At 36.7% G+C, this 15,280-nt stretch overlaps 1 protein-coding gene across 16 annotated transcripts in view; it reads left to right on the top strand.

The window, feature by feature from the left end:
• TCOF1 (treacle ribosome biogenesis factor 1) overlaps positions 1–15,280 on the top strand; it is a 46,429-nt gene that overhangs the window by 16,344 nt on the left and 14,805 nt on the right. For 8 of the 16 annotated variants that reach the window (XM_072400534.1, XM_072400541.1, XM_072400540.1 and 5 more), the window contains 16 exons: positions 306–458; positions 730–879; positions 2,345–2,503; positions 2,970–3,128; positions 4,172–4,327; positions 4,745–4,900; positions 6,360–6,518; positions 7,219–7,380; positions 7,776–7,937; positions 8,311–8,469; positions 9,057–9,215; positions 9,571–9,732; positions 9,877–9,987; positions 12,519–12,725; positions 13,230–13,352; positions 13,442–13,618. In XM_072400534.1, coding sequence (XP_072256635.1) covers positions 306–458; positions 730–879; positions 2,345–2,503; positions 2,970–3,128; positions 4,172–4,327; positions 4,745–4,900; positions 6,360–6,518; positions 7,219–7,380; positions 7,776–7,937; positions 8,311–8,469; positions 9,057–9,215; positions 9,571–9,732; positions 9,877–9,987; positions 12,519–12,725; positions 13,230–13,352; positions 13,442–13,618 — 2,514 coding nt within the window. The remainder of the gene's footprint in view (positions 1–305; positions 459–729; positions 880–2,344; positions 2,504–2,969; positions 3,129–4,171; positions 4,328–4,744; positions 4,901–6,359; positions 6,519–7,218; positions 7,381–7,775; positions 7,938–8,310; positions 8,470–9,056; positions 9,216–9,570; positions 9,733–9,876; positions 9,988–12,518; positions 12,726–13,229; positions 13,353–13,441; positions 13,619–15,280) is intronic. The other 8 variants (XM_072400536.1, XM_072400537.1, XM_072400542.1 and 5 more) reach the window with 8 other exon arrangements.

Below are 15,280 nucleotides of genomic sequence, written 5' to 3'. Positions count from 1 at the left end.
GTCATTGTTCAAGAATATCCTACGAATGTCATTGTTCAAAAATATCCTAACTCCGGTAATAGGGAACAAAAAGTATATTATAAGGCAGCTTACTACATGAAAACCAATCTCTCCTTTACTCTTTTTCTGGAATTAATTGAAAAGGCACACTTACTGGATTTACTATCGTGGCCTTTGCTTGAAAAGTAACAATAGATGTATTTCATTTATCAAAAAAATGCTTTTCGTTTGGTAAATTTGGCAACAACAAACATGTATTTACTACTAAAATGTCTTTTTTTTTTTTTTTTTTTTTTCATTAACAGAAACCTGCCACAGTTCTTCAGTCTCAACCAACTCCCTCTAAATCTAAACAGGATTCTATATTGGCAAAATCTAAGAGCCCAGTGAAAAAGACTCCGCAAGCAGTTGAGAGCTCTGAGGAGGAGTCAGAGAGCGATGAAGAGCCAGCTGTGAAGGTATCTAGAAGAAATGAACAATTGTTTTATGTGTACAAAATTACTGTGCCTTCAGCTACCCGAAATCTCTTTGATGATGTTAGTCCAAAAGATTTTGAAAGACATGATTTATTTACTTAAATAGATGGTGTGTTATGAAAACCAGACACCGGGAAGACAACAGCAGCCGTTCAATTCAAAAATAATTAGTTTAAAAAGTCTAAAAGAACTCTAGTATTTAATTTCTTTAAATGGCATACTTGAAAATTCCTTTTTCTTTTTGCTTCATCAGAAACCTGCCGAGGTTCTTCAGTCTGAACCTAAAACTCCTTCTAAAAAGGAATCTTTATTGTCTGGATCTAAGAGCCCAGTAAAAACAACTCAACCAGTGGATGAGAGCTCCGAAGAGTCGTCAGACAGTGATGAAGAGCCAGCTGCTAAGGTATCTAAAATTATTTACATTTATTTTTAATTTCATAAAGGTATTATGTCTTCACCTAACTGCAGACATCTTTGTGGCCAGACATATTGACATCTTTAGATTCATCCGTCTTCTGAAGAGCCTTTCCTATACCAAATGTTTTTATTTCCCAACCATTTCCTAATAAGTATTGTGAATGAAGAAAGACAATGGGAACATATTATTAAAAACAGCCTTTACTTGGGTTAAAAAGTAATTACTTGAAAAATCCTAAATGACTCATTGCTGCATGCTAATGCTCTAGAGTCATCTCTTGTGTGTGGGTTCCACAGCTTTTTGTAGCTCTATGAACTGCATAATAAAAGGTTTGTTATTTGTTCAAAACTATCCCACATCAGTTAATGGGGACAAAAGGAAATTTTAAGGTAGCTTACCACATAACTGGTCCTTCCAATTGAGTAAATGTAAAAGCCACATTTGCTTTGTTAGCCATCATATCATATGGCTGGACAGTAACAATAGGCATATCACATTTATATGTGTCCTATTCAATGGTCAAAAAAGCTTGTTATATTAACCCCCCCTAGCATTCTAATTCTGTCAGTTTTTTGATGTAAAAAGTGATCCTAATTTTTTTGCATAGAAATGTTTGTTTATATTGTGGGCCTGTAATTCTTAGGATTAACTCCCGGGTATGATAATTATATTTATTTATTATATAAGAATCATAAAATATAATATAATACATAATTATAAATAACAATTTAAAAAAATAATGAAATGGACAACAATGTAATTTAAAATAAAATATAAAATTAAAAATGTACTTTTATTTTATTTTTTTTGTATGTTGCATAGTGTTTTTTTTTTTTTTTTTACACTGTAAAACACATTTAAAAGCAGATTACATTGTAATCTGCTTTTAAATTTCCCGTCCTGCCATACCCCCCAATACATCACCACTCGCATCACCCAGAAGATGTCACATCCTCCTGGGTGATGCGAGTGGGGGATGTCCCGCCCCCCTCACCCTTCACCCCAGACCTTCTGCATTGTGCATCGCATCTTCCAGGAGATGTGAGCAGCAATAGCAAATTCCGGGGGTGGTGCCAGCTGGCATCACCCCCAGAATTTACTATTGCTACTTGCATCTGCAGTGAGATGTGAAGCACAATGCAGAAGTCCTGCATTGTGCTTCGCAATCTCACTGCTGATGCGAGCGGCGGTGTGGCCGGGACCCAGGTGGTATTTAAAAGCAGATTACTTGGCCCCCGATGGACCGGCATCACAGCGGGACCATCGGATCGCTGCTGGAGCGCGGGGCAAAGGTAAGAGGGCTTCTAAAGTTACCCCGTGTGACTTGGGATTACCGCTAGGGGGTTAATACATTTGGCAAAAAAAAATAACTTTTTTGTAACTAAAATATATAATTTTTTAATCCATTAATTTCTTCAAATGGTAACTTTGAATTCTTTTGTTTGATCAGAAACCTGCCACAGTTACTCTGTCTCAGCCAAAAACTCCTTCTGGGGGAGCTAAAAAGGAATCTGTTTTGGCTAAATCTAAGAGCCCAGTAAAAACAATTCAACCAGCAGATGAGAGCTCTGAGGAAGAGTCAGACAGCGATGAAGAGCCAGCTGCTAAGGTATCTAAAAAAAAAAAAAAAAAAATGTATTTTATTTATATATAAAGTCACTGTGCCTTTACCTAACTGTAGACTCTTTGATGTCCACACATAATGACAATTTGTAACCAGTCTTTCTTTCCAAAACATGAATGTTTTTTTATTTTTATTTTTTTTGGTGTTGTGTGATGAAGAATAACAATAAATCACATTACTAGTAACAGCCTTTTCTTAGTCAAACATTGATTAGCTGAGAAAGGTTCAATAGGGGCAAAAACTAATTTGTAAAGTAGCTTATCGCATGTAAACCCGACTCTCCAAAAAATGTTTAAATGTAAATGCTACACCTACTTGATTTCCTGTCACATGGCTTTTGTTGAAAAGTAGCAGTAGACCGATCACATTTATGATAAAAGCTCCTTAAAATGGCCAAAAATGTACTGCAGTATTTTTTTTAAATTCAATTTTTTTTTTATTTTGTTATCAGAAACCTGCTACAGTTCTACTGTCTCAGCCAAAAACTCCTTCTGGGGGAGCTAAAAAGGAATCTGTATTGGCCAAATTTAAGAGCCCATTAAAAACAACTCAACCAGCAGATGAGAGCTCTGAGGAGGAATCGGAAAGCGATGAAGAGCCATCTGCTAAGGTATCCAAAGGAAATAACCATTTGTTTTATAACGTTTGTGTCTGCACCTAACCACAGACACCTTTGTGACTGGACATAATGACCATTTTAGACCAATCTTTCTTCTGAAAAATCTTTCCAAAACATGAATGATTTTACCACCAATGTGTAGTTGAATAAGACAATGGGAAGACCTCCCTAACGGTTCATTTCTGTTCCGGTTTTATATGTCTAAAAGCGGTACATTGTTTTTCATGAAAATTTATTTTACAGTATAATATAATAGTATGAGTATAATAAAGTTTTAAAAACAATAAATTGAATAAATTCAAAATCTATATATTTAAAAAAATATATATATATATTATACTCATAGTATTATACATGCTGTAAAATGTTCTTGACACAATGTACTGCTTTTACACATAAAAATCCAATGTATTGCATTCAATACAGTTATTTTGTATTGAATGCAATACAAATGGATTTTGAATTTCCCACCCCGTCCAGCCGTGGCGTTACACACACACACACACACACACACACACACACACACACACACACACACACACACACACACACACACACACACACACACACACACACACACACGTCACTGGGAACTCCCCCGGTGACTCATCGGATGCAGAAGCAGGAAGAAGAAAGAAGACAAAGGTCGCTGCGCTGGATGGCGCAGCACCCCGGTGGATCAGGTAAGCGCTCTATTTACTAACCTTCCCTAGGTGTTCCAACCCCGAGAGTGACTCGGGGTTACCACTTGTAGCAACTTTTTTCTACCAAGAGTCACTCTCGGGAGGTTAACAGCAGCAGCCCTTTTCCCAAGTCAAAAAATAATTTCTTAAATGGCTAAATGCTGCTTTATCGCTTGCATATGTGGGTTGCACAACTCCTCTAAGCCCTATGCACTGCTCCTTTAAAAATTCTATCTTTTATACCTGCTAAATATTGCACAAAAATGTATTTTCATACCAAATTAATATTAATTTACTCCAGTATTCAACTTAATAAAATGGCCAATTCAAAATTTCTTTTTGCTTGTTCAGAAACCTGCCACAGTTCTTCTGTCCCAATCAAAAACTCCTTCTGGGGGAGCAAAACAGGAATCTGTATTGGCTAAATCTAAGAGCCCAGTCAAAAATACTCAGCCAGCAGAGAGCTCTGAGGAGGAATCGGACAGCGATGAAGAGCCAGCTGCTAAGGTATCCAAAGGAGATAACCTTTTGTTTTTTAACTTTTGTGTGTGCACCTAACCAGACACCTTTGTGACTGAACATAATGACCATTTTAGACCAATCTTTCTTCTGAAAAATCTTTCCAAAACATGAATGGTTTTACCACCAAATGTGTAGTTTAATAAGACAATGGGAAGACATTAACAGCAGCACCCATTTTCCCAAGTCAAAAAATATTTTCTTAAATGGCTAAATGCTGCTTTATCTTTTGCATGTGGGTTGCACAACTCTTCTAAGCTCTATGGACTGCTCCTTTCAAAAATCTATCTTTTATACCTGCTAAATATTGCACAAAAATGTATTTTCATACCAAATTAATATTAATTTACTCCAGTATTCAACTTAATAAAATGGCCAATTCAAAATTTCTTTTTGCTTGTTCAGAAACCTGCCACAGTTCTTCTGTCTCAATCAAAAACTCCTTCTGGGGGAGCTAAACAGGAATCTGTATTGGCTAAATCTAAGAGCCCAGTCAAAAATACTCAGCCAGCAGATGAGAGCTCTGAGGAGTCAGACAGCGATGAAGAGCCAGCTGCTAAGGTATCTGAAAATGTATTTGTTGTTCAAATCTTTTTTTAGTTTCTACGTTGTATTAACACGCAAGAGACACATATACAAAAGAAATGTCCATTTTTGTACATATGAGACACATATATAAAAAAAAAAACATATGAACAGAATAACACAAGTGTCCTCTTTGAAAACAAATACTTTTGCAATATGAGTCATGGAAAGACTATAGAGAGGGGACAAAAGAAAGAGTATGAGACAAACATAGGGGAATACAGGGGAAGAAAAGTAAAACTAAAAAATTAGGTACAAAGCCGAACATATACTGAGCATTCATTTTAACATTACTGTCCTTTGATCAAGTAAACAATAACCCATGATAACCATATTTCTGTACCCTTGAAACATAAAAGGGGCTATAAGTTTTACATGCGTAGGTCATGGTTTGAAGGCAGGTAGTTGAGGGTGTTTGTGGGGTGAGGTGCTATTCGGCCATCTAATCATACAGCAGCAGGATTACAGAAGGTGAATAGGGTCAGATCCGCTTCCCTCAACACTGAACCATTCTGTTAGCCTTATGGACATAGTCTCTTGAATTCGGGGGAGTCTTTAAATCCATCCCAGGCAGACCATGTCGACCTATACTGTTCCATCATGTCCTCATCCTCTGCAACAAGTGATTCCCAAACGCTGTATTTTTTCTAGTTCTGTGAGTCAATCTCCCAAGGAAGGTACTGCAGTTTGTTTCCACATTCTAAGGATTATGGTCCTATCCGCCGTAAGGAAATGTCAAAGAACATCCCTTTTAGTGGCCCTAATAGACCCAGGAATCATGGATAGCAAAGTAACTTTAGGTGTGTTCCGTAGATCTGAGCCTGTCATTCTGTTGTGGAGTTCAATCATCTTATCCCAGAAACTAGGGATTTCTGGGCATTTCCACCAAATGTGTAACATGGTACCCTGTAGAGAGTGGCAGTGCCAACAGTTGTCAGAAGAGCACATACGGTCGATACCTGCTGGACATAAATGCCACCTAGAGATAATTTTATAATTAGTCTCCTGGGCCTTGCATGAGAGAGCCATTTTATGAGTCAATATAAATGCTTTTTTCCCGCTCTAGGGGGGAAATAGGTGTTCCCATTTTGGTTTCCCAGTACTTCTTGTATGTGGGAACATTATTAGAGAAGGCCCAAACCAAAATATATAGCTGGGAAGAAAATTTGTGTATAAAGTTACTGTTCCTTAACTGTAGACTTTTTGACGGCCACACATAAACACACACAGGTTGTAAAATAGCTTATCACATGAAACGAGACTCTCCAAAAATTATTTTTAAAAAAACGTGTAAATGCTACACCTACTGGATTTCCTATCACATGGCTTTTGTTGAAAAGTAGTAGTAGACCTATCACATTTATATGTCATAATAAAAGCTCATTAAAATGCCCAAAAATAGTTTTATTTTTTTAAATCTTATTTTTTTTATCAGAAACCAGCTACAGTTCTACTGTCTCAACCAAAAACTCCTTCTGGGGGAGCTAAAAAGCAATCTGTATCAGCAAAATCTAAGAGCCCATTAAAAACAACTCAACCAGCAGATGAAAGCTCTGAGGAGGAGTCAGACAGCGATGAAGAGCCAGCTGCTAAGGTATTTAGAGGAGAATAACATTTCTTTTAATTGTATAAAGCTACCTTGTTTTTACTTCTCCTTGACTCTTGACAACAAAGTGATTAGTTGAAAAATATTGAATGGCTCATCACTGTATCCCTAACGCTGTATAATCATCCCTTGTATATGGGTTCCCCCTACTCCCCTTAGCTCTATTGACTGCTTAGTGACGGTAGGAATGTTTAAAACTATCCCAGTTTGTTTAATGGAAACTAAAAGTAATTTGTAAAGTAGCTTAACCACATGGAAATCGGACTAATAATGCATGGGTAGATGTAAAAGCCTTTGCCAAAAAGTAACAAGACCTATAACATCTAATTGTTTTATTTATAATACAGGGAATCGGACCGTCCATCAGACATTCCCTTGTGTGGATCTTCTAGGTCCATGTGTTTCAATAGCAGTAATTGATTCCCATAGGAATGTTTGGGGGGATGTCAGGCTCCTTGTTTTATAAAAGCATTAAATGTATGTCATATTATAGGCTCAGGAAAAATGTTTTTCTTTTATATTTAGTAAATTGTGCAAAAAAAAAAAGTTTTCCTTCCCCTGGATAAACTATTTATTTGGGGTTTTTGTCTGTGATGTGTTTATTTACCTAGTGCTTGAACTTGATTTTCAACCTAACTATGCAACTTGTATCTTTTATGTTAAGTTTTGTTTTTTTGTCCTTGTTTAGAAACCTGCCACAATTCCTCAGTCTCAACCAAAAACTCTCTCTTCTGGGGGAGCTAAACAGAATTCTGTATTGGCTAAATCTAAGAGCCCAGTCAAAAATACTCAGCCAGCAGATGAGAGCTCTGAGGAGGAGTCAGACAGTGATGAAGAGCCAGCTGTTAAGGTATCGTCTAGGTCAATGTGTTTCAATGGCAGTAATTGATTCCCACAGGGAATGATTTTGGTAATGTCAGATTTCTTGTTTTATAGAGGCTTAAATGTATGTCATAAGCTCAGGGAAAATTTTTTTTTATTAGGTAAATTTTGCAAAAAAAAAAAACTTTTGCCTACCTCTGAATCACCTATGTCTATGGTGTTTTTATCTGGGATATGTTTATTTCCCTAGTGCTTGAACTTGATGGATTTATGTCTTTTTTTTTTTTTTTGTTTTTTTTTTTTGCAACCTGATTTACGATGCAACGTGATTGTTCTATTAAATTTGTAAACTTTTTGCAAAAAAGTCTCCAGTATTTAGTAATTTACATGACAATCCTGATATATATTTTTGTCCCTATTCAGAAACCTGCCACAGTTCCTCAGTCTCAACCAAAAACTCTCTCTTCTGGGGGAGCTAAACAGAATTCTGTATTAACTAAATCTAAGAGCCCAGTCAAAAAGACTCAGCCAGCCGATGAGAGCTCTGAGGAGGAGTCAGACAGCGATGATGAGACAGTTGCTAAGGTATTTAAAGGAAATTATTATTTTTTCCGTTAACTTGTATGTGTACGTAAAGTTGCTGTGGGTTCACCTAATCACAATCAATTTGGTGGTTAGACATAATGACCACTTTACACCAATCTAAGAAACTAACGTACATTTTACTGAAATTTTGTAATTTTTTACCCAAAAATGTCCTCAGTATTTTTTTTTTTTTAAATGACAATCTTAAATTTCCTTTTTTTTTTTTTTTTTTTTTTTTTTCTTGATGAGAAACCTGCCACAGTTCTTAAGTCTCAACCAAAAATGTGTTTACAAAATAATTTTTTGCCTAAAAAAATGAACTCCATTTTTATGGTTATGGTAAATGTAAAAATTCCTATTTTCGATTGATCAGAAACCTGCCACAGTTCTTCAGTCCCAACTAAAAACGCCTTCTGGGGTAGCTAAAAAGGAATCTGTATTGGCCAAATCTAAGAGCCCAGTCAAAAAGACGCAGCCAGCAGATGAGAGCTCTGAGGAGGAGTCAGACAGTGATGAAGAGCCAGCTGCTAAGGTATCTATTTTTATTTTACCAAACATTTGGTGGCCAGACATAACCACTTCAATACAATATTTTTTTCTAAAATTTCTTTTCCAAGACATGAATGTTTTTGTTTTTTTACTGCCCAAGGTTTTATGGTAACTGGTGTTGTGAAATAAAAAACACCATTAGAAACAACAGTTTATTTTTTTTTTTTTGTCAAAAATGTATTGGGGGAAAAATCTAAAATTGCTAATTTCTACATCCTAATGCTGTATATTCATCTCTTTCACACCTCTATAGACTTCTTACTGAAAGTAGTTTTGACCAATGATATTTCTATCTTCGCTAATGAGGATAAAAGTAATTATACAGTAGCATATCATTTACAAGCCAGCCTCCTCAAAAAATTATTCATGATAAGTGTAAGAGCCACATTTATCAAACCCACACAATTGCTTTTGCTGAACAATGACAAGAGACATATCGCCATTATATGTGTCATATTACAAGCTCATTAAAGAAATGTTGTTCATTAATGTTTGGTAAGTTTTGCAAGAAAACTTGCATTTCCTGTGCCTGTAAAACTAATTCTCCACCATTGTTTTTTGCTTGATCAGAAACCAGCCACAGTTGTTCAGTCATCTCAACTTAAAACTCCCTCTGGGGGAGCTAAACAAACACCCTTAAATACGACATTGAAGACCCCCATAAAAACTCTGCAACTTGACAGTGAGAGCTCAGAGGAATCCGATAGCGATGAGGACACAGCTACAAAGGTATTTAAAAAGAATTTGCATTTGCCATTGTTTCTGCACATGCTAAGTGTGAATTATGATGGAAAAAAATAAAAATCACTGGCTTACCCTGGGGCAGAGTAAGGCAGATAGAACTCCTATATATTTCCATACAATTTTTGTTTTACACTTTGATAAGAAGTGCAGACTAATTGACCTATACAGTAAAACAAACGACAAGCTAACAAATTTGTGCTAGGGGAAACTTTACAGCAGGCTTGAAAAATGTGTTCATAATAACACTGTAGTCTATAATTAATTCCTAAACATAATAGGTTTATTTATTTTTATGTGCATACCGACCCAATCACTATTCCGCTGCTTCTCTCTCGACCAGAAACCTGCCCCAGTTCTTCAGTCCACACAGCAAAAAACTGCCAGTGGCGGAGCTGAAAAGACATCAGTGATGGCCAAATCGAAGAGCCCAATAAAGACCACACAGCTAGACAGTGAGAGCTCAGAGGAAGAGTCAGATAGTGATAAGGAGTCAGTGGACAAGGTACTAAAAATACTGTATTTTCATCCTTTATTTTAGTGTTTGATATGCAAATAATGGCATCTTGGTTGACAGACCAGGAGATGCTTTATCTACCAGCAGTATTACTCTAACTTAATAAAAGGAGACTTGTCTGTTTATTTTTAGACTAGTGCTGCATCCCAGGTTAAGACGTCAGCTCCTGCTTCACCTATCCAGATTCCAGATTTAGATGCTGATTCAGAGAGCAGCGAATCTTCGGACATAGAGCAAAAGCAGGTATTTTACAAGACCTAGCATGCATCTTTCACACGCCAGCACTCAGGTTGAAATTGGTTTACAAGATTAACAGTCTATATATCAGCCAGTGGTAGCTATTTAGTGAGTTAAGAGAAAACCTACAGGGTGAACATAATCATAGTTATAAGTCATCTCCTTTTGGCTACACAGTTTGGGGAAAAAAGTGGGTTATTAAAATCGCAATTAATTTTCAAGGTAAAGTAGTTTACAGCTTACCCGTATGTATTTTTGCTGGACATTTACCTAAGATGTAGGCTGTAGTTCTGCTATCCAGACAGTAGTTCCAGAAGCCTTAGTTGTACAGGTACCTGGTAAGTTTGTACAAACCAGCTTTAGCAGACATTGCGAATCTAATGAGAAAACATGTTCAGGTATAGCTTACTTTCATCAGGCTCAGCAGCCTGAACAGTTAGGAGGTAAGCATCTAAATAATTTAATAATAAAACCTTTGGTTTTCCTGTAGTCTAAACCCACAGCTGTGGTAAGTGGAGCAAAGGAAAACCAACAGTTTACTCCACTATGAAACTAGATGAGAGCTCAGAAGAAAGTCAATCTGAGAATGAATAAGAGCCTGTTAAATTGATATCTGACAACAAAATATTTGCCTTTATGTACTTTTGACATTTTAATTCGGGTCAGCCTACTGATCTGTTTACCTCAAAAAAACTCCACTGATGGCACACAATGCCTGCATAATTTAAACCTGTTCCTCAAGCAAACATAGTAACATGCTATCACAACATGTGAAACATCTTCTCCACCTTACCTGGAACTACCAGGTATTGGTTTACTTACAGAAAATCTTTTTTCAGTTTTACTTACATTTTTGTGTTCATTTAAAAACATTGTTACCATATTTACAAAGTCTTTTCATTAAAACTTTGATTTTGTAGCACTTTGGGCTTCCAAAACAAAGAGTTTAGTATGAGCTACTTTCTTTTCTGGACTGTTTGATTTTGAATAAAATTCAATATAAACATAAATATTTACTTTAGTGTGTTAGGTAAATATAAATAGATAAAAAAAAATTAAAATTTGTAATCTTTAGTCTTGAACCGATATAAAAATATGTACAATGCTACTATACTTTTCCATAGTTATTTGAGTTGTGATTGAGTTTGAAAAAAAATACAATTAAGGCATATATACTGACAACTTTAAAAAATATTTTTTTTTCCTACCTTTTTGTAGTTTTCTTGAAGTGTCATTGGTTAATAAAACCATGAACTATGGTGTACTGTAAATATAATAAGAGTTATATTCTTCAGGATGACAGCATTATATATGTGTGAATAAAGCACTACAAATCCATAGGTTCTGCAAGTACCACGTCCCTAACATTCACAAACTGTTGCAAACAATGTAAACACACACAAAATCACAAGAAGATATGTGAACATCACGTTACAGTAATGTTTTCAGTACAACATGTGCTCTCAATGCGTTTCGCACAACTGTTTCGTCAGGAGAAACGCCACTTTTTGTGCCTTTATTAATATAAGCCTTCATATCAAAATAGCCCATATCAAAATATTTAGACACCAGAACCATGGTGTGAGCATAAATTATAAACATTCTTAACAATTTTATAACAAATTACACCAAACATAATATGTATTTATTACATATTATGTTATTATAGTGACTACCACTTACAAAGGGCAATATACCACATCTTAAAGTTTCACATACTCCAATTACATAAATCGATCCTTCCCTAATGAATCTGTATCGAAATTCGTAATAGCTTGCACAACAGTAAACTCCCATAGAATAAAGACTTAAGCGTCAGGAATGTTATGAGTACAAAGTTATATTAAGTCGCAGCATATATGTATCATTTGCTAATTATGTGTGTATATCATACTTACTTGATAGTGTGTCTTTATCAAGTAAGTCTGATATACCATAATTAGGGAATACCATATTCATTAGGGAAGAATTGATTTATGTAATTGGAGTATGTGAAACTTTAAGATGTGGTAGTCACTATAATGACGTAATATGTAATAAATACATATTATGTTTGGTGTAATTTGAAATAGATTATTCATTTAGCCGGGGACATTGATAGCCTGCTGAAAATCCTAAACCCAAGCCTCTGATGTTTCCCACATGTCACAATAACATTTCTACAATACTGTTATCAAAGATGGACAATAAGTGATACGCAACTATAAGGTATCTCTATGGAATAGTCAATATTTAGGTTTGTAAACATCAATTGCAAAAGCAATTGTGTGAAACGCATTGTAACATGATGGTCATGTATGTTTTTGTGAGTTTATATGTTTAAATAAACCATGAACTTGTGATTTTAATTTTGTACCAGAAAAGTCCCATGACCATTGTTCTCCAATGCTCCACATTTATATACATCTTTGCATATTTACATTAAATTGTAAAAATGAAAGTCGTAGCAGTTCACTGGAGTTTAAATACTTAGGTGAACCACTGGAAATAACCTGATTTTACCACTATCTTGACTTTTTTTTATGTATTCTTGGCAGGCTGAAGTAAAAACTGCAGAAATACAGAAAGCAAAGCCATCTACCTCTCTTGCTAAGACCCCTGCACAGCCAGTGACACCGGCAGTTGCTCTACCGAAAGGAAAGGGCAACCTGGCAGCAGCCCAACAGAAATTGGCAGACAGCACTGAGAGTAGTGAATCATCAGATGATGAGCTACCCCCAGCTCGGGTACTTAGAAGTTCAATGGTAAAATGTTTCTAAATCTTTACCATGGCACAAAGTGGGAGTTCTAAAGTAGCCTTTTGTAAGCTCCAGGTCACCACTTGGAATGTACACAGGGCTATCTTTTTTTCTCCCCTCCTGAATAAAGCAGGGAGATGGGTGGGGTACACCTTCCACTAATCCAGTGCTATGGGGTTTCTTCTCTTCAGAAAAGTTTTTTTTTAAAGTAGTATAATTCGTTAATAGGAGTATAGCAGCTCTAAATCACTATTTAGAACCTGAATGTTAATATTAAAATTCTTTCCCTCCTTTCTCAACTTTGTGTCCAAAGTCCACAGCCAAAAAGAACTTCCCTGTAATGATTGCACAATGAATGATTCTTGTTGCCTCCAAAAACATTGATTGTGTTCACAGATCCTTAATTTCATTCTGGCTGATTTAGAAGTTTTTTTTTTTTTTTTTATATATAAACATTACGTTTGGCTACCCAGAGGTAAATGGGATACAAACATTTGTCATTTTTTACAGGTAACTAGAGCATCAATGAAAGCTCCCCCTTCTGCAAAAAAGTCCACAGTGCAACCAACTTCTGTGGCTACGTCGAATAGCAGTGAATCGTCAGATAGTGAGGAAGAGCAGGCTGGAGCACAGGTATGATGTATAATAAGCAGGTAGTTTTTAATAACTACCCCCAGATGTCGTTGTTAGATTTGTAAAATGTAGTAATTGTTGCCTTTTAGAAACCTGATTTACTACTTAAAACAAAGCCGCAAATAACTCTGTCTGCTCCATTATTGACGTCCACTCCAATGGTCTCCATTGGACAAAATGCTGTGCCAGTGAAAACTGCATTAACAGCAAAAGAAAAAGCTGCAGGCATCTTGGACAGTAGCAATACTGAGGAAGGAAAAACAAAGGTATTTCAAAATTATTTCAGGTTTTATTTAAATGAAATAGTGCTTACTAAAGTTTTTTGTTTAAATATCATTCAACATGAGTTTGGTTTTGTGATGCCAGGTTGAGCCTCCCACACCAAGCTGCTTGAAGTCAAAGAGTGTAAGGCTTAGTCCACACGGACTGTTTCCTCAGCGTTTAACCCGAGGCTTTTAAAGTCCTCATGTATTCCAATGGGCTAATCTACACCAGGACGTTTCCTTCAGGCACGTTTTTAAGCGTTATTTTAAACGTTGCTTGCAAAGTTTAAAAATTAAAACACCGGATGAACGCAGGAAAACGCTTGAAAACGCTTCCATTGAACTCCTTTTAAGCTTTTTATGAAAGCTTCCATTGAAAACAATGGGAGCTTTTAAAAAAGTTTTAATCAAGACTTTGGACTCTTGAAGCCTCCTTTAATAAGGAGACTCCCAGATCTCCACCCCACCCTGGGGAATGAGTACAGGGGTACATAAAACCCCTTACTCATTCCCTGAAAGGGTTAAAATATATGTAAAAAATAGGACGAGGCTTTAAGGTAAATTATTTTATTAAATGGGTGTGTTTGTGTAACTAAACTTTTTTTTTTTTACAGGTTATCTCAATGACAGAATAATTCCCAGGGCTGCAATCATGACATGAGCACAGCCCTGGGACTCCTGACAGTGAGGGATTGCAGGGCACTAGGGGTTAAATGAGGACAAGGCTCTCCATTTATCTCTAGTGTTCAGTGATTGGCTATGCTGACAGCTCCGCTCCCCTGATTACTCCCGCAGTCCTAGAGGAACTGTGACATGTTCTGTATCTGTAATACATGTCACAGCTCCTCTAGGGCTGCGGGAGCAATCAGGGGAGCAGAGCTGTCAGCATAGCAGAGCTCCGCTGACTGCTCTACTCCCTGATTGGCTGAGGAAAGGGAAATCCTGATGATGATTAAGCTGTCATCAGGGTTTCCTATTTCTCAGCCAATCACAGAGCACTAGAGATGAATGGGCACAAGTCTCCCCATTCATGTCTAGTGCTGAATGGCTGAGAAACGTAAAACCTCAGCCAATCACCCAGCACTAGGGGTGAATGGGAGAGCCTTGTCGTCATTTAACCCCTAGTTCCCTGCGATCCCTCACTGTCAGGAGGAGTCCCAGGGCTGTGCTCATGTCATGATTGCAGTCCTGGGAATCATCCTGTCATTGTGATAACCTGTAAAAAAAAAAAAAAAAAAAAGTTTAGTTACACAAACACACACACATTTAATAAAATAATTTACCAACGTCCGTTCACTTTCCTGTCGTGCACATAGTTCCTCTATCGCTCAAACGATCGTATCTATTGTGTGTACAATATCTACGAACAATCGTGTCGTTAACTCTATGTGCAGGATCGGTGCTATACGATCGGTCGTATATATCGTGCATGAACGTTCGTCGTTCGTTTTCCAACGATAATAATTGGAAGTGTGTACGTAGCTTTACACATCAGCATCCACTACACTAAAAGCAAATCAAACAAAGGTTTCTGGAAAGTTTAAGACCCCCATTGTGACAAGTCCTGTGCCTGATAAAACAAAGGCTAATAACCTACCAAAACCAACAGATCCTGAAAGCTCCAGTGAGTCTTCAGATAGTGAGGAGGAACTTGCAGCCAAGGTA

Source organism: Pyxicephalus adspersus, chromosome 2, assembly GCF_032062135.1.
Source record: "Pyxicephalus adspersus chromosome 2, UCB_Pads_2.0, whole genome shotgun sequence".
Taxonomy (NCBI): Eukaryota; Metazoa; Chordata; class Amphibia; order Anura; family Pyxicephalidae; genus Pyxicephalus; species Pyxicephalus adspersus.
The sequence above is the reverse complement of the archived record's forward strand: the minus strand, read 5'-3'. Positions and strand labels throughout refer to the sequence as shown.